At 42.4% G+C, this 18183-nt stretch overlaps 1 protein-coding gene across 1 annotated transcript in view; it reads left to right on the top strand.

Annotated features, from left to right (window-relative positions):
- Positions 1-18183, top strand: part of CTTNBP2 (cortactin binding protein 2) — a 120057-nt gene that overhangs the window by 54599 nt on the left and 47275 nt on the right. The window contains 3 exon segments of the mRNA XM_081877794.1: positions 4878-5081; positions 8958-9057; positions 14700-14850. Of these exon segments, the coding sequence (XP_081733920.1) occupies positions 4878-5081; positions 8958-9057; positions 14700-14850 (455 nt within the window).

Raw genomic sequence — 18183 nt, 5'->3', positions numbered from 1 at the left:
CTATGTTTTGGAAGGCTTTCTCATGCTCTTGCTTCATATGTTAATCCTACATGGACCTCCTTTTCCAATACTCATACATGCAGTGGTGTGTGTGTGTGTGTGTGTGTGTGTGTGATTGCTGCATGCAGTAATCTTCATGTGTGTTTCAGGCTCTTGCCTGGAATTGCTTTCCATGCTGGGACCCTGTTAATTTGTAAAGCAGTTCACCAAGAAGATAAAATTTAAGCTCTGCCGGAAAGGTGAATGCAATATTAATAAAATCCGGATCTGCTATAGTGCACAGTAAACCTAGTTTATCTAATATCTATATGACTGAAAAGATATTGCACTCGTTTAAAAAGCTAAGATGGAATTCAAAAGCTTTTTCTGAAAATGGCTTTCATCTGTGTTTGTAGCCATGGCCAAAAATCTCTTTAACCTTCCCTCTCTACCCACATCTGAACAACAGTTACAAATGGCATCCCAACATTTGATTGCTACCATTCCTAAATAAGTGCTAAATCAAGTACTTATTGCTGGAAGCTCCATTTTGTTCCTCCACTCTCTCTCTACCAGCCCAACACCCAAAGGAAAATAAACCAGATAGCCACGATTGTCTAACAGGTTCAGTAAAAGGGCTCCTTGAATTAGGCCTGTGACAGGGTGCATCTTCCTGCCAGTGCTGCTGGACCTGGTTGTTGTTGTTTAGCCATTTAGTCGTGTCCAACTCTTTGTGACCCCATGGACCAGAGCATGCCAGGCACTCCTGTCTTCCACTGCCTCCCGCAGTTTGGTCAGACTCATGTTTGTGGCTTCGAGAACACTGTCCAACCATCTCGTCCTCTGTCGTCCCCTTCTCCTTGTGCATCAGGGTCTTTCCCAGCATCAGGGTCTTTTCCAGGGAGTCTTCTCTTCTCATGAGGTGGCCAAAGTATTGGAGTCTCAGCTTCAGGATCTGTCCTTCCAGTGAGCACTTGGGGCTGATTTCCTTAAGAATGGGTAGGTTTGATCTTCTTGCAGTCCATGGGACTCTCAAGAGCTCTCAAGACCTGGTTAGCTTAACATTATAAACATACACAAATGAGATTTGCTTCCATACTAGCAGGAATTCCCCATTCATTGTTCACTTCTAAAGAGACATCCAGTAATGTCATAGTCAGCCCATTGTATTCCAGCAGTTTTAATGTTCCCTCCCCCAATGGGTTTTGTGGTGATTTGCGGGGGGGGGGGGGGGTGTAAACAAATGCAACTGCAAAACCAACCTGTCCAGTGTGAATAAGCAAAGCACCATTGAGGCTTTTAATGGCCCTGGTAGTTAGTGATGAATAACCTCTTAAAGTCACCATGAATAGCCTCTCTTTAATTGTCCCAGTATCCCTTCTAGTCTTGCAAATGGGCCAGAAAAAGAATTACTGGTTTATGCTAATTATTTTTCTTTTCATATTTTATATAGCAAGAACACACCATATTCTAGTTTGAGAGAAAAGCAGTAATTAACCCTCCTCTCATCAATGGGAACCAAAAATGGCATTAAGGCTGCAGTTCTATACATGTTTAGCTGAGAATAAGTCCCCTTCAACTCAGTGGATTTTACTTCTGAGTAGGTATGCATAGGATTGTGCTGTGAGAAATTCAAGGGGCAATTAAGAGGCTGTTCACCACCATTCCTGCACCCATGCCCATCAAGGAAGATTAAAATGGGTTGGCCTCCAGTGAAGAAACTTAATTAAAATTGCTGGAAACCTATGCTGTTTTTGCTTGTCTGGAATGCCCATTTTTATTCTTCCAGCTAATTGGGGAAAAGCAAAGCCACAGCAATGCTAAAGGACTCTAATGTGGAAGCAATCTAGTTAAAATATAAAGGTTTCTTTCATCTAGATTTTATTCGTTTTTTTCTGTTAGGTCTTTCTTTCTTTCTTTCTTTCTTTCTTTCTTTTTTGTAAGGCAAAGTTTAGATGATATTCCCAACTTTTTGTGATGACTTGTAGTTCTTTAAATAGAAAGGAAATCATTAAAACTATATAAAAAACTCTTTTCTTTTCTCTCAGTCTTCCCTTTTTTCTATTTCTTCCTTTCCTTTATTGAACATTCACAACTTCCTATAATAGCCTGCCATGCATGGATTCTTCATCACACACACACACACACACGCGCGTGCACACACACACACACACACACACACATATATACACTCTTGAGAGTCCCATGGACTGCAAGAAGATCAAACCTATCCATTCTTAAGGAAATCAGCCTCGAGTGCTCACTGGAAGGACAGATCCTGAAGCTGAGACTCCAATACTTTGGCCACCTCATGAGAAGAGAAGACTCCCTGGAAAAGACCCTGATGTTGGGAAAGATGGAGGGCACAAGGAGAAGGGGACAGCAGAGGACGAGATGGTTGGACAGTGTCCTTGAAGCTACCAACATGAGATTGACCAAACTGCGGGAGGCAGTGGAAGACAGGAGTGCCTGGCATGCTCTGGTCCATGGGGTCACGAAGAGTCGGAGTGCCTGGCATGCTCTGGTTCATGGGGTCATGAAGAGTCGGACACACTAAACGACTAAACAACAACAATATATAGCAACACCATGTATTTATGTTTAATCAAAGCCAACCTTTCTGTTAAGGATCCATTGTAGTTGATCATTGGTGCTGCAAGCAACTAAGCAACTTCCTTGGGCTACCAAGAATTCTAAGTTTGGCTCCTTTTGCCTGCTGGGCTAGGGGTGATAGTGGGGACATCTCTAATAAGAGAGGCTGACCTTGAAACTCTATTGAAGTTTCCTAGAGAGAGTTTTCTCCCTAGTTCCATCCTGTCCACCCCTTCTGTGCTGTCCACCCCTGAACTGTTTAGTGGCAAAGTGGTATTGGTCAAGGAGGGGGGAAATTGATGTTGTCATTAGTGGCAACAGAATAACCCCAAGGTAAGTACCTCCAGGGAGATAAGCAGAGCTGTTATTCTATTGCCTATTGCCTGCACTTAAACTTTGTGCCCATCCAATCCTCTGACTCCCTTCCTTTGGTCCATCATCTTCTGCCATTAGTTAGCTTTGTCCCTCAGTCTGTCAGTGCCTTCCATTAACCTTCTCATTGGTTCCTGCCCAGTAGCTGCCCCCTTAATATAGTGTCCAAGACCAATGAGACCCATTGCAGTTCTACTATGGCCCATTTTCTGTATTTTTCTTTTAAATTCAGTTAATACATTTATGATTATTTTCCATGGCATAAATGATTGTTTTCTGTTACGAGAAAAAGCTCTCCTCTTTTAAGCACCATCTTTATTGAGACGTGTAATGTTTATGAGTCGGTCTGTTTATACTTCATTAAAGACATGGGCAGCTTTTTAAAACTTTGGAGATAACCAAACCCTACAATAGTTGGAAATAGATAACTTAATGAATGGCTGTTAAGTTGAGAAAAACAAGAGTAGAATACCATATTTTTCGCTCTATAAGACGCACCAGACCACAAGATGCACCTAGTTTTTGGAGGAGGAAAACAAGAAAAAAAATATTCTGAATCTCAGAAGCCAGAACAGCAAGAGGGGTCGCTATGCAGTGAAATCAGCAATCCCTCTTGCTGTTCTGGCTTCTGGGATAGCAGCCTGCATTCACTCCATAAGACGCACACACATTTCCCCTTACTTTTTAGGAAGGAAAAAGTGAGTCTTATAGAGCAAAAAATACGGTACTTTCTACATCAAGGAGGCCATAGAAATTATATTTTACAATACAAATATTACCAAGCTTGGTGTTTTAAATTCATGATCCTTCCAATTTATAGCAAGCATGGGGAATCTGAGACCTTCCAGATATCATTGGATTCCAATTCCCATTAGTCCTAGCCAGCATGGCCAATGGTCAAAGATGTAATTCAACAGCATTTGGAGAGCCCAAATTTCCTCATGCCTGGCTTATAGTGTGGGCAGTTGTTATAACCTGATTATAACCCGAACCTCAATAAAGGCTGGAAATTCCTTTGGAATTTCTCCTTTGTCGATCAGCAATCCACAGTTGCAAGAAGCGATATCTATTTTCAGTCCCCTTTTCTATTTCCTTTTTCAGCCTTTTGATCAAGGAAGAGTTCACAAAGTCTTCCGCACCCTATACAGCAGACTTCATGCCCTTAATAAACTCTCCTCTAAAGCTGCTAACGTCTGATACCTGGAATGTCTATCCAAGATAACTCCTATAATTTCCTAAAATTCTGTTCTGTCGCTTGCGTTTCTTACTGGACGATGTGGAAGCTTTTGCCAGTCATTTTGATGTAATTAATTAATTGCTGCTCTTTAGTCCTTACTGTAAAACACAAAGGAAGTTGCAGTGCTGCTGCCACATTTTAGATGACTCTTTGCAGTGTTTAGGCCAGCTGAGTAACAAGCAGGCTTAGACAGTAGGTGTGAGATTTAAATGTACTTTCAACTAAAATGCCTGTCATATTTTGCATAGATTTAAGCAGATTTTCTTAAGAGAATACTGATAAAGATGACTCTTTAAAATCATATGTAACTTTAAACCTATGCAAATTTTATCTCAATCCTCTTTTTAATATATATATATATATATATTTTTTGCTAAATTTAAACCAAAATAACTTGAGCTAGCTTTTCAACTAAAACATCTTTTTTAAAAACAAAAAACCAAAATCTAGGCAATGGCACTGTACCAAAAGTGGATAATTTAAATAATAAATTGTTTCAGTTAGCATGTGTGTGATTTGAAGCTATCTTTGGATCCAGGATTTATTAATTTTTTTAAAAGTTGTGCTAATTTTTTTATATGTGCTGAAACGGCAGTATCTGTTTTCATTTGTAGAACTTTTGAAATAGCTTTCAAAGTGTGCAGCTTTAACTTCTTCATGTCTGTTCTCTCTAATTGATGTTGCTTTTAACTCGCAGGCTGGTCTCCCTCCCTAACCCCTTTATTAATGAGTGGTGGTCCTGTCCCCCTGGGTGGCAGGCCCACCCTTCTTCACCAAGCTGCTGCCCAGGGAAATGTAACTTTATTGTCAATGCTGCTTAATGAAGAAGGTCTGGACATTAATGACTCCTGTGAAGATGGCTATTCTGCCTTGTATTCTGCTGCTATGAATGGACATACAGGTATGGATTTTGTCCGTGCCCTGACTTTACTATCTGCTGTGTTTATATGTGCTTTTCTAGTTCAGGGGAGGAATTCCACAGTGCCCTAAGGTGATTGTTCCACCAGGGCAAGCATTTTGGCTTCCCAGAGAGAACAATCTCCTCTCTCCTTTCTCTAGGTAAAGGTAAAGGGACCCCTGACCATTAGGTCCAGTCGTGACCGACTCTGGGGTTGCGGCGCTCATCTCGCTTTGTTGGCCGATGGAGCCGGCGTACAGCTTCCGGGTCATGTGGCCAGCATGACTAAGCCGCTTCTGGTGAAACCAGAGCAACACACGGAAACGCCGTTTACTTTCCCACCAGAGTGGTACCTATTTATCTACTTGCACTTTGACGTGCTTTTGAACTGCTAGGTTGGCAGGAGCAGGGACCGAGCATGGGGATTCGAACCACCAACCTTCTGATCAGCAAGCCCCAGGCTCTGTGGTTTAACCCACAGCGCCACCCACGTCCCCTCCTTTCTCTAGGCTTCTCCTAACAACCCCCTGAGCCCTTTTTTGGGAGTGTGGGAAGATAGGAGGAAGTCCCCTTTGCACAACCAGAAGTCCTCCTACAGGACTTCCACCGATAGGACTCATTAATTGAATCCCACCCTGCGTACTTAACAGTGACATCCTAAACATGGCTATGGAGAAGCAAGTCCCCTTGATTTCAGTGGGGTTTATTCCCACGAGGGCAGGATTACCTAAGGTTGCAGCACTAGACACCAGGGGTGAGGAAACTGGTCAGGTCAGTGGGCCTACCTCTTGGCCAAATTTTGGACAGGTGGGCGGTTAATCGCCTGATGCCACCGTGACATCAGGTGATGATTGTCAGGATTTCAAAGCAGTATCACACACATATAATGTCAGGTGTGGAGCAGGTGGATTTGCTTGGGGGGAAATGGCCAACTGCAACCAGGGTCAAATTTGGCCTGCAAGGCAAAAGTTTCCAACACCTCCTATGCACACTTACCTAGGGGTTTGTCTCACTGGACTGTTGCAGGGAACCGGGCTTTTTAGTAGACATGTATAGTTAAACCACAGAGCCTAGGACTTGCTAATCAGAAGGTCAGCGGTTTGAATCCCCGCGACGGTGTGAGCTCCTGTTGCTCGGTCCCTGTTCCTGCCAACCTAGCAGTTCAAAAGCACGTCAAAGTGCAAGTAGATAAATAGGTACTGCTCTGGCGGGAAGGTAAACGGCGTTTCCGTGCGCTGCTCTGGTTTGCCAGAAGCGGCTTAGTCATGATGGCCACATGACCCGGAAGCTGTACACTGGCTCCCTCGGCCAATAAAGCGAGATGAGCGCCGCAACCCCAGAGCCGGTCATGACTGGACCTAATGGTCAGGGGTCCCTTTACCTTTTTATAGGATTCCATACCCTCCAACATTTCTCCGATGAAAATAGGGACATCCTTTTCCATAACAATAAATAATAATTTTATTATTTATACCCTACCCATCTGACTAGGTTACCCCGGCAGCTCTGGGCAGCTTCCAACATATATAAACATAATAAAACAGTAAACATTTTTTTGAAAAATCCCTATACAGGGCTGCCTTTAGATGTCTTTTGAAGGTTGTATAGTTACGTATCTCCTTGGCTTGGGGGGGTCACATAACTCCACACCCTCCAACATTTCTCTGATGAAAATAGGGGTATCCTGCCATACCCTCCAACATTTCTCCACTGAAAATAGGGCCGTCGTAAGGAAACCTGTGACATTCCGTGATCAAATCAGAAACCAGGACAGCTTCTATAGATCCAGGACTGTCCCTGGAAAATAGGGGCACTTGGAGAATTTGGGATTCCACTGTTATTGGCGGCATGCCCTTGATCTTTCATTCTGAAATTATATGGAAAAAACAGTATTAACATCAAAATATTGCTGAGACATTTCAACACAGTTTAAGCAAATGGAAAGCTTTTATGGTCAAATATTTTTTATCACTCCTGGTGAATATTCAATATGTTGGAAGGAAGGCAAAACAGTCCACTGAGAAACTGGTACAATTTGGACAGAAACTTGATGGCTGTGTTTCTTCTGCCTAAAACAAATAATGAAATCGATCACAGGGGAAACACACCTGGAAAAGCTGGGGTAGAAAAGCTGGGGGTTTTCAGTGGGCTGTCATGATGATAACAATTCAGATTTGTTTTCAGAATGAGGAAATACATCAGTACCAAGTTCGATATTTTATTTATGACAGCGAAGAGGAGTGGTTGCATAGAAATCCAGGTTCTGCTCTGTGGTTGGCTGTTAAAGTTCACTGAGTGACCTTGGGCAAGCTGTTGTCCCTCTGCTTAGCAAAGTTGTTGGAAAGCTGAACTGTTGCTCTGTATTCCAGAGAGAAATGGCAGGATCAAACCACGAACCAGTGCAGATCCTGAAGAACTTGATCTTGCAGCCCTAAGATTAGTTCCTGGTGTGAGACATTAATATTTCTGTATAGTCACAGGGGAGCAATACGCCCCTCACATAAGCTCCAGTGTGGTGTAGTGGTTAAGAGCGATGGACTCGCAATCTGGGGAACTGGGTTCACTTCCCCGCTCCTCCACATGCAGCTGCTGGGTGACCTTGGGCCAGTCACGCTTCTTTGAAGACTCTCAGCCCCACTCACCTCACAGAGTGTTTGTTGTGGGGGAGGAAGGGAAAGGAGAATGTTAGCCGCTTTGAGACTCCTTTGGGTAGTGATAAAGCGGGATATCAAATCCAAATCCAAACTCCAAATTCTGGCGTCTGGTTTCAGCCCTTCTACACTCGTCTCCTTCCCCTGTAGACATAGATGTGTCTACACTTGGGTCAGGATGGGACACTTACAGCCTCAGAATCCTATAAGCACTTCATCAGATTTGAGCAAGAGGTAGCATAGAAAGCTGCTGGGGTGTAGGTACAGTAAGGAAGGCAGTGGTTGCAAGGGAAACTTGGAGGTACATAAGAAGAATCCTTTTGGATTAGACCAACATTTCAGTTGCCAGTTTCCCAGTGTTGCCAGTCACAAGTCTCCCAAAAGCTAGACATGAAGGTAGTAGACCTCTCCCATCGATTCTTCTTGGCAAATGACATTCTGCCTCCGAATGGGGAGCGTGAATGTAGTCATCATGACTTGTAGCAATAGACATCTCCTCTGTGGATTTTTCTTACCCACGTACTAAGTCATCTTAAGCTAGCAGCCATCACCAAATTTTGTGACAGCAAAATCCAAAGTTGGGAAATTTCCAGTGTATTCTAAAGCATTAAAAGGCCCAGAAAGGTTTTTCTTTCCGTATTGGCTCCCTGTTTGTGGAGTGTTCTCCCCAGGGAAGTTCACCTGGTGCCTTCATTATATATTTTTAGGTGAAAACATTTCTTTTCAACCAGGCCTTGGGCTGAGTAATATTCTGGGGCCTTTTAAATGTGTCTGTGGGAAGAGGGGGTTATTGTTTTGCTGTTTTGTTTTAATTTTTTACTTGCTTTTATCCTGTATTTTATTCTGTGAACCGCCCTGAGATCTTATGAAGAAGGGTGTTATATAAATCTAATAAATAAAATAAAAATAAAAAAGAACTTGGTGAATGGGAAGACTTTGTTAATTTGCTCTCTCTATGTATGAGAGATAAGTTTGCCTTGCCCAGGGCTCCTAGTAAGCTGGCATCACAATACAGAATATTGCCTTTGGTAGATAAGAACATACGAAGACCCATCTAGTCCAACACTCTGTTTCAACAGTTAGACAACCAGATATCCACAGGAACCTTTTTGGTTACATACTGTAGATGCACGGTTTCTGAGGAATGCTCTCTGGTTTTCAGACCCCTATCTCTCCCCACCACTTTCCTCTTATATATCAATATGCCTTTGTGTTTTCCAACTCCTAGATTGTGTAAGATTGCTGCTGACTTCAGAAGCTCAAGTTGATCCTGTTGATAAAAATGGCTTTACACCCTTGTGTTCAGCAGTTGCTCAGGGACATTGCAAGTAAGTAACGTGGCAATTATGTGTTTCTCCGGACACAGAATTCCTTGTAATCTTTTAAGTATTGGGGTGCACAAGCTGCGAGAGAAAAACGTACTCAATTAAAGACTTATTCCTGCCTATAATCCTCAGTTGTAATATTATTATGAGATTTTCTGTTAGAAGTAGAGATGTTTGGGGATTTTTAAAAAGCTCTCGAGTTTCTATGATTTACAATAAAGCCATGCTGCAAAAAAGGTTTCGCTTTCATACTTCATACTGCAACATTTTAAGTTATATATGTAAACCATCCTGTGGTCTTCAGATGAAGGGCAGCCTATAAATTTAATAAATAATAGTGTACTTTCAAATGGGAAAAATGGGTCTTGGCTTCTAAAAATGCATCTCTTAACCAGAGCTCTGGACGGATTTATGGTCAAGCTTTTACTGAAAGCCTTATCAGCCTTTTCTTTGAGCACAAAAATTAAATGAAAAGCATGTGCTGGCAGCTGATGGGGAAATTGCGTTCATTGATATTTTGCCTTTGATCCTTCAAAAAGTGGCCTGCCTACAGAAAAAGCCCCCTCAGTTGGGGTATAATATGTCAAAGAGCAAGGATGTTTCATTTAACGCAGTGCCTGAGGAAACGGAATAAAGGCACACTTTTGTAGGACTTTGATGGTAACTGACTGAAGCAATGCATTACAATTTTGAAAAGCTGCTTTCTTGTGAGAAATATCTGCGTACTATATTTAACCATGGAAGGATATAATTGGGGTGGGGTGGGGGGTCGGTTGGGATTGGCTGGTAAGGTGAGGAAGCTGAAGTTATCCGCAAATCAGATTTAAAAAACGTCAGTTCCTCACTGTTATCAAGGTGTGAGAAACCGTTTAAATAGCCCCAGAAATAGGAGAGGTATAGTATTGTGGGCTAGATTCTCTAATGTGAGCCTGTCTCAGAGTTTTCACACTTATAATTGAAAAGGGGTAACAGACCTTCCTTTAACAGTCTGCTTAAAGAGATTTGCTGAATTCATGTTTCCTCCTCCTCCTTCTCTGCAAACTAGTGATCTGATATCCTCCCCCTCACCAATAAAATAAAATAAAACTGAGAGCCTTACTACTCTTACTTGAAAGTAAGTCTCATTAGTTAGCTCTAAGAAAACATGCTGAAATTTGTAGCCTTTCGGCATTTTATTCTGGGTTTAGTGCCATTTCCTCTCCTGGGAGTTTACACTCCAGACCCTCCTCTATATAAAAAAATTGTTTGTGTGCATTGGGTGGGTTACTTTGGCCTAAGAGAAAGATAATGTGAATGCCAAATCATGTAGTCATTATTGGGCATACCCATGTCTGACATGAATATCCTTCCCACATTACAATTTTTGTGATAAGAGAATGTTGAGGAGGCTTGTGGTTTGTTGATTGCATCAATCGCATGCAAATAAGCATGGACCTGGAGTCCATGGGGTTACAAAGAGTCGGACACGACTAAACAACAAATGCAAATAAGCTGATACTAATTTTTATGTGTTCTGTTTGTACTACCGGAGCCTTTGAGGCGATAATTTGATTGTTATATATATATAATTTGATTGTGTGTTATATATATATATATATATATATATATGGGATATATATATATATCCCTTTTCATTTTGAAGGCTCTGAGCAGTAAGAATGTGGGATTGTATAGTGGCACAAGTATGCATGTTGTTGCGAGAGCAGCAAGTGTCTTTCAAGATATGCCTTTCATAGCTGCTGAATACTTTACATTTCTTGATAAATGAAACTCTTTCACTATTCTATGAAAGATTGTAGAAAAACAGAGCTGATATCTTTTCAGGTAATCTTGTATCCATCCATCTTCTCTGGACTTGAATAGGATTAATTCTAATAGTGCTGCAGAGATCCATATTTTACTGATGATTTGATTGTGTCTATTCAATCTTATGGATGGTATCTCCTGCAAATTTTGCTGTTCAGTTTTCCTAGGGTTGCCAAAAAGTAAAAACCAGGGTACCCCGAAAGTTGTTGAGCTTTTGTTTTACAAAAACACAATTTTGTGATTGGCTTGCCTAAGATCTAGGACAAAGTACCGCCTTTCGTAAATTCCCCCTGGATGTCAGTTCCAGCTTTCAGATTCAGACATATGGCAGCCCTGTTTTTCCTTGCCACCCTAGCCGATACTGTTGCCGCCCCAGAAATCTGGCATTTAAATGACTGAGATGCTATTTATATTGGCTAGAACTCCACATAGTTCAGACAGGTGTGATGCAGGTTTTCCTGTGGGGCTGTCAATCAGACTGATTCCTGACCTGAGGCAACCCTGTTATTCCAGTTACAGATAACATCCTTTCAGTGGAAAGTGTCACTTCTGCCATCTCGTCTGGTGGCTTGTCAGATTTTGCCCCAGAGTTCAGCACTCAGTTGAGAGGAGACTTGGAATTGATCTCAACTTCCTGCCATTTGGAGAGCAATGTGCTCTCTTGTGACCATAAACCTATAACCCCTGTTCATTTACATGCATTTTAATTCTTTCTGCAGCTTTTGCTCTCATCTTCATTTCCTTTTAATCTCAGACAGCCCTGTCCTTATTTCTTCCTGCTTTCCCTCCCACCAGTCTGGAGGATTCTTGTGCTTCTGTTCCTTAAATGTTTTGATGCTTCTCATTTTTCCTCCTATTTATCAGTCCCTCTTAATTTTTCTAACACTTTGCCTCTTGTTTTCCTCATCTCCTTGCCTAAATCTTTTCTTACCATACCTCTCTTGTTGCATATCTGTTCTGCTTGTCCTGACACCCCAGTTTTGGGCACCCCAGTTTTGCAAACGCCTAGTTCTCCCCCCCTGCCCTCAGTCTCTATCAAAAAATGAGGTCTTAAAAAGGAATAAGATGCATTCTACATATACAGGTAACTCGCAACATATGTACTTTTAACTTGCGCAATTTCAGCTTTAAGTGCTTTACCTACTAGCCAGCTGAAATCACACAAACTAAACACACGCAAGGCGGGGAGCTTAAAAGCTCTTTCTGCACCAGGTTTCCCTGCTGCAGAAAGAGTGCTTAAGCTCTCTGCTTTGTGAAGGCAGGTCCTTCTCAGCACACCACCTTCAGAATGGTAGGTATGCTCACACAGGGACAGTACCAGGATTGTTTTGACTATACACGGTTTCAGCTTTGCGTGAAATCTCCACAACATAACCCCTGTGAATTACCTGTATATTATATTGCAGTGAAGCCGTTTAGATTTAAGGAGATTGCTGGCTACCAGAATGAATAGTGCTGAATGTGCTGTTCTTAAACAGAGGTTTCTAATTACCTGAAGTATAAAATTCAATAAAATGTTTTCCTAGAATACAGAAGGAGCAAAGGCAGGAGTGGATGCATTTATTATATAGGTAATCTGAATTCTATCCGGTTGTGACCAGTTCAGGGTCAGAAGATGAGGGAGTTGGGTTGCAACCAAAACCAGGTGTTGGCTAGTGTGAGTGGAATTTCCATTGGGAAGACATGATTTTGACCCTGTAACCTGTGCTTTTATTGCTTTGATCATCAGATGCTTGTACCAAAAGCTTTTAACATTCCACACATCCCGACTATACAGTGTTCATGGAAGAAGCTGCCATGTTGAACCCTGTCACACGCAGACTTGCACACTTCACAGACTCTTGGACACACATGGCCACTATCTCAAAGGCCTTCCTGTTTAGCCAGGCCTCATTGCATCTCTTTGGAAATCCAGTTCTCAATCTGATAACTGGAGTTTGTGCTTCTGTTCCTTGCTGGGACCGGGAGCATGCTTCCTGTCATAGGAGCCAAATTGTAGGGGTCTTGGGGGCTTCGCCCCTCCTCAGTAAAATATGTTATGGGCGTTCCCATTCAAATGGTGTGTGCGCATTGCATCATATGATTGATTATGCGGGGCAGAGCTTACCTGCTCCCCCACAATATTTTATTGGCACCCCTGCTTCCCGCCCTTGAATTTTCCTTACATTGGTACAAGTGACTGCCTTGCTCATATGCAGCTGCCCAAGATTTACAATTGGCATCCAGTGCCTTGCTCCCTGACCATTAGGTCCAGTCGTGACCGACTCTGGGGTTGCGGTGCTCATCTCGCTTTATTGGCCAAGGGAGCCGGCATACAGCTTCCAGGTCATGTGGCCAGCATGACTAAGCCGCTTCTGGCGAACCAGAGCAACACACGGAAACACCGTTTACCTTCCCACCGTAGTGGTACCTATTTATCTACTTGCACTTTGACGTGCTTTCGAACTGCTAGGTGGGCAGGCAATTTATTCAATAATTCATAGAGAGCGACAAGGAATGCAGTCTCAATGAATGCATGGTCCGGGGGGGGGGGGGTTAGGAATGGTTTCCAAAGACACTGAGTCTGTCAGCTGTGTCTCCCCTGCTGCTGCTTCTTCCTGTTGTTCCTCTTCCAATATTTCCCAGCTTCTCCCCTCTGCAGCCTCTGAACTGTGCCCTTCTGCAAACCACTGTTCTAAATCTATACTGTCCTCCTGTTCTCAAGAAGGTTCAGGAGAAGGGGGCAGTCACCACCATTCCTCCTCAGTCTAGCCGCTGACATTGGGCCCCTAAAACCTGTGGGGCCCAAGATTTACAATTGGCATCCAGTGCCTTGCTCCCTGATCCACTCAGAGAGCTATTAGATGGATGAATACTAGTGTCAGGTATAAAGGTAAAGGTAAAGGGACCCCTGACCATTAGGTCCAGTCGTGACCGACTCTGGGGTTGCGGTGCTCATCTCGCTTTATTGGCCAAGGGAGCCGGCATACAGCTTCCAGGTCATGTGGCCAGCATGACTAAGCCGCTTCTGGCAAACCAGAGCAGCGCACGGAAACACTGTTTACCTTCCCACCGGAGCGGTACCTATTTATCTACTTCCACTTTGACGTGCTTTCGAACTGCTAGGTGGGCAGGAGCAGGGACCGAGCAACGGGAGCTCACCCCGTTGTGGGATTCGAACCGCCGACCTTCTGATCGGCAAGTCCTAGGCTCTGTGGTTTAACCCACAGCGCCACCCGCGTCCCTTGTGTCAGGTATAGTGGTCACTTATCTGTGGAATTCCCTTCACAGAGAAATATGCATAGATTCCTCTCTGTTGGCTTTTAAAAGAGACCTTATTTTATTTTTATTAACAAAAAATGCAGCCTGGTTTTACAGCACTGTGGTGCATTCTACTGCTGCTAATTTAATGTTGTTGTTTCCTGTTTTTATTGTTTTAATTGCTAGTAATCATAACATGTGCTAATTGCTTGGAAGAGTGAACACCCTAAAAAGGCAGGACTTCATGAAATCTATTTAAATAAATAAAACAAATAAATAATGCCATATTAATAAGCTAAGGAGACATGTGTGAACACAAATTGACCAGTTTGCGTGTTATAATTCAAATATTCTGCAACATTAGCTGAAGTCTCCGCAAATAACTGGATGAGAGAATTTGCCTATTTTCAGTATCCAGGCACCAATTTTGGATTTAATATGTGTCCCTGATCATAATGGTTTTAAGCCAATTACCTTTGTTGATGCAGTATAATTGAAATATATGTTTGGAGAAGGTATTGTAGCTGAATGGCATTTTAAAGGTCATGTCTTTTCCAGGTCAGGTATTCTTCTAACATGTCCAATGCTTCTGTCCCTAGATGTGCAGAATTATTAATCATGTATCATGCTGACATTAATCACGCTGCTGAAAATGGAGAGACACCTCTCTACTTGGCCTGTAGAAACGGAAATAATGAATGTGTCAAACTCTTGTTGGAAGCTGGAGCAGTCAGAAGCGCAGAAACCTGTGTAAGTCTTAAAAGCCCATTTTTCAAAGTCAACATTTCAAGAAGAGCAGGAGTGAGCTGCTTCAGAATGGTTTCGGTTGAGGCATACATTAATAACCCTAACGGCTGCATTGCTGTGTGTCAAAATGGCTTCTGTTGAGGCATTTGTTCATAATCTTAACTGCTGTAGTGCATGAAATCCTTTGGAATTAATGGAAGGTTTCACATTTATATGGTTGTGTGCCATTGTAAAATGCCTTCAACTGCATTCAATTATTTATTTCCCCATAAGATTTCTGAAATAATTATCTTTCCTGTCATCCTGCCTCACAGACTTGAAATCTGAAGCAGTTGTTACTCACATCCTGCTCCTATAAGCTCTTGTTTTCCATGATGTCAACTTCAATAGAGATTTTTCTTGTCTCTGATTCAAAAGCCTGGACACCTTGCTTAGGAGAAGATTGCTTTTGTTCTTCCTGCAGAGGAAACAATCTACAAAGGGAGGGTAAAAAGATTGAGTATTCTTTTGGGTTTTTTTAAAAAATGAACTTCTGAGAGAGTAATAGATCAGACTAAATAAGGAAGATTCTTATTCTATCTTTGAAATTAACATACAACAAATGAATATAAAGAAACTGACATCTCACTGTTGTTTGGACTTTGGAAGATGCAGAAATACGTTAAAAATATAGGAGCAGAAATATTTTGTTCCTAATAACAAAGAAGCAGATAAATCATCCCAATTTGTTACCACTCGCCATTCCTATATCCATATATCAAATTACGTTTCCTGCTAAGGACTCATTCATATGTTTTTAAATTAATGATTTCAGTGCATGAATATTATATAGCAGTGGTTTTAAAACACTGTATTGTTAGGGCGTTTGTTGCACAACTCCTACAAATTTTGCTGGAGAGTTCAGGATGTACTCTTGGTTCATATCGTCCTTAGCTATCATCCCCTGAAAACTAGGCAGATATCTTAAAACATGTCCAGTACTATTTCTGTGCTTCTGGGGGAGTGGTGGACGTGTTGGCAGCATTTGGATGTAAGAGTTCCTTTTGGTGTATTTGGACAGGAAGAATTTTAGCCTCCTCCATTGCCTCTTCTCCTCTAGTGCAGCCACAATAAGGAGATGGGAGCCTTCACTTCCCATTTGGATTAACCACAGTTTAGCGATATAAACCTTAAACTGTGGCGAATATTACCTATGGTTTGTTGAAAGAAGCCAGCTTTGTAAACAACAGTTTGCAGGGCTCTGATGAAATGGCAAGCTGTGATTAATCAAAACAGAAGCACAAACTTCTGGATTGCTACAGAGGAGGCTAGGGTGTGGGGGCACACAAGCTTGGGGTGTATCATGTGGCCTCTATCTCCCAAGAAGTTAGTCTACCATTATCCTTATTCTATCAAGGAACATTTGCTAAGTTTCCCGTAACACAGTTTGAAATTCAATGTTCTAGGCACATAAATTACTCTTGTTGCTGCTGATGTGACAACTTACTACGCTTGTTCAAATTATATTGAATGTATTTTCAATCTTTTATTGGAAGCAGCCCAGAGTGGCTGGAGAAACCCAGCCAGATGGGCAGGGTATAAATTTATTATTATTATTATTATTATTATTATTATTATTATTATTATTAGCCCATGACATTCAATGGGACATACTATATTCATATTATATGTAAAATTTGGGTTAATATTTCCAATGCGTCTCTCAGTACTGACTGAGTACTCTCAGTACTGTCCAGTGTTAGGTCCGGATGGATTGTTGCTCTGTCACTATAAGTATCTTCGTCTATTGAGTGAAGAGGGATTCGGGTGGTGCTGTGGGTTAAACCACAGAGCCTAGGACTTGCCGATCAGAAGGTTGGCGGTTCGAATCCCTGCGATGGGGTGAGCTCCCGTTGCTCGGTCCCTGCTCCTGCCAACCTAGCAGTTCGAAAGCACGTCAAAATGCAAGAAGATAAATAGGTACCGCTCCGGCGGGAAGGTAAATGGTGTTTCCATACGCTGCTCTGGTTCGCCAGAAGCGGCTTAGTCATGCTGGCCACATGACCAGGAAGCTGTATGCCTGCTCCCTTGGCCAATAAAGCGAGATGAGTGCCACAACCCCAGAGTCGGCCACGACTGGACCTAATGGTCAGGGGTCCCTTTACCTTTACCTTTACCTTTACCTTTAGTTAGTCATTTTAGAAATGATCAAAGATTGAATCGCATAAGTGGAGGTAGGAGCCTCATTCCGAGCCTCCATCTCCAACCGTCAAGTGATAGGGATGGTTTACTATGACTTAATTTCACCAGAGGGAGGTACCAGTGGTGAATTAGTTTCAGATAGGCTTGCTTCACTGAGGCTGAGCTTGTCCTGTTTAGCACCTAAACTTTGGAAACTGCATTCAATAGCATCTAATACAAATCTCAGACCGGCCCATTCCTGCCATTCCTGTATCACTGACACTCATTTTCAAAGGCTGTCAATCAATGGTCTAGGGAAGGCCATTTGGCTAGCATAGCTACAGGCCTATAGAACTGTTAGTCATTTTGGGGGGGGATCAGGAATAGCATCATAAGCTGATCTGGGGGATTTGGGGGCCTTGGGGGCTCCATCTCAAATAGATCCCCCTCTCTTGAGTTACCAGCCTCCTCACACATATGAAATTGGTTATAATGTCCCAGGCAGGTAGACCCTGGGTGATCCAGGAAAGGGTGTAGTAGAGACGGCCGGAAAGCCAAGTACCCCTGACTCCTCTTCCACACCTCAAGCATAGTGGAAAGAAAAGGGTTCTCCAAATCTCAGAGCATCTGAGGAGGGGCTGATAGGAAGTGCTTTCAGTCTAAAGACTGCACTAAAACACCCCATCGGGGTTAGTGCATGTCTGTGCAATGTTTAGCAACTGGAATACATAGTCTGTTATTACATTTACCTATATTGAGTGAAGCATTTGTTTCCACTCAAAGACGTGGTAGAAGATCACAGCAGAAATCAGAGAGAGAAATAGAAATGTGAAATGGAACAGAAGCAGAACAGGTTCTGTATTAAAGGCATCGTGGCTTCGGATTCATTTGCATAAGGCTGAAGATCTCTGGTTTGTAAATGCAGCTTTTATCAGAGTCCTTGTTAATTTTGTGAACGATTTCATCCAGAAATGGTTCAGAAACATATCTATCACTCATTGTGCCATTTAATAAGCAAAGGTCCCTAGATTTGGTCGGTTTGGAAATGATCTGTGGAACAGGTGGTTCAAAGATGTTTATACATGCCAGCCTTAGGGCTGCCTTCAGAGAGCACTTTATTCTGTTTCCTCACCTGATATTTTTAGGCTTTATGTGATCTTTCACATGTTGTAACAG

This window comes from Podarcis erhardii (assembly GCF_964252035.2).
Source record: "Podarcis erhardii genome assembly, chromosome: 10".
In the NCBI taxonomy this organism is placed as follows: domain Eukaryota; kingdom Metazoa; phylum Chordata; class Lepidosauria; order Squamata; family Lacertidae; genus Podarcis; species Podarcis erhardii.
This window is presented reverse-complemented; position numbering and strand designations above follow the sequence as displayed.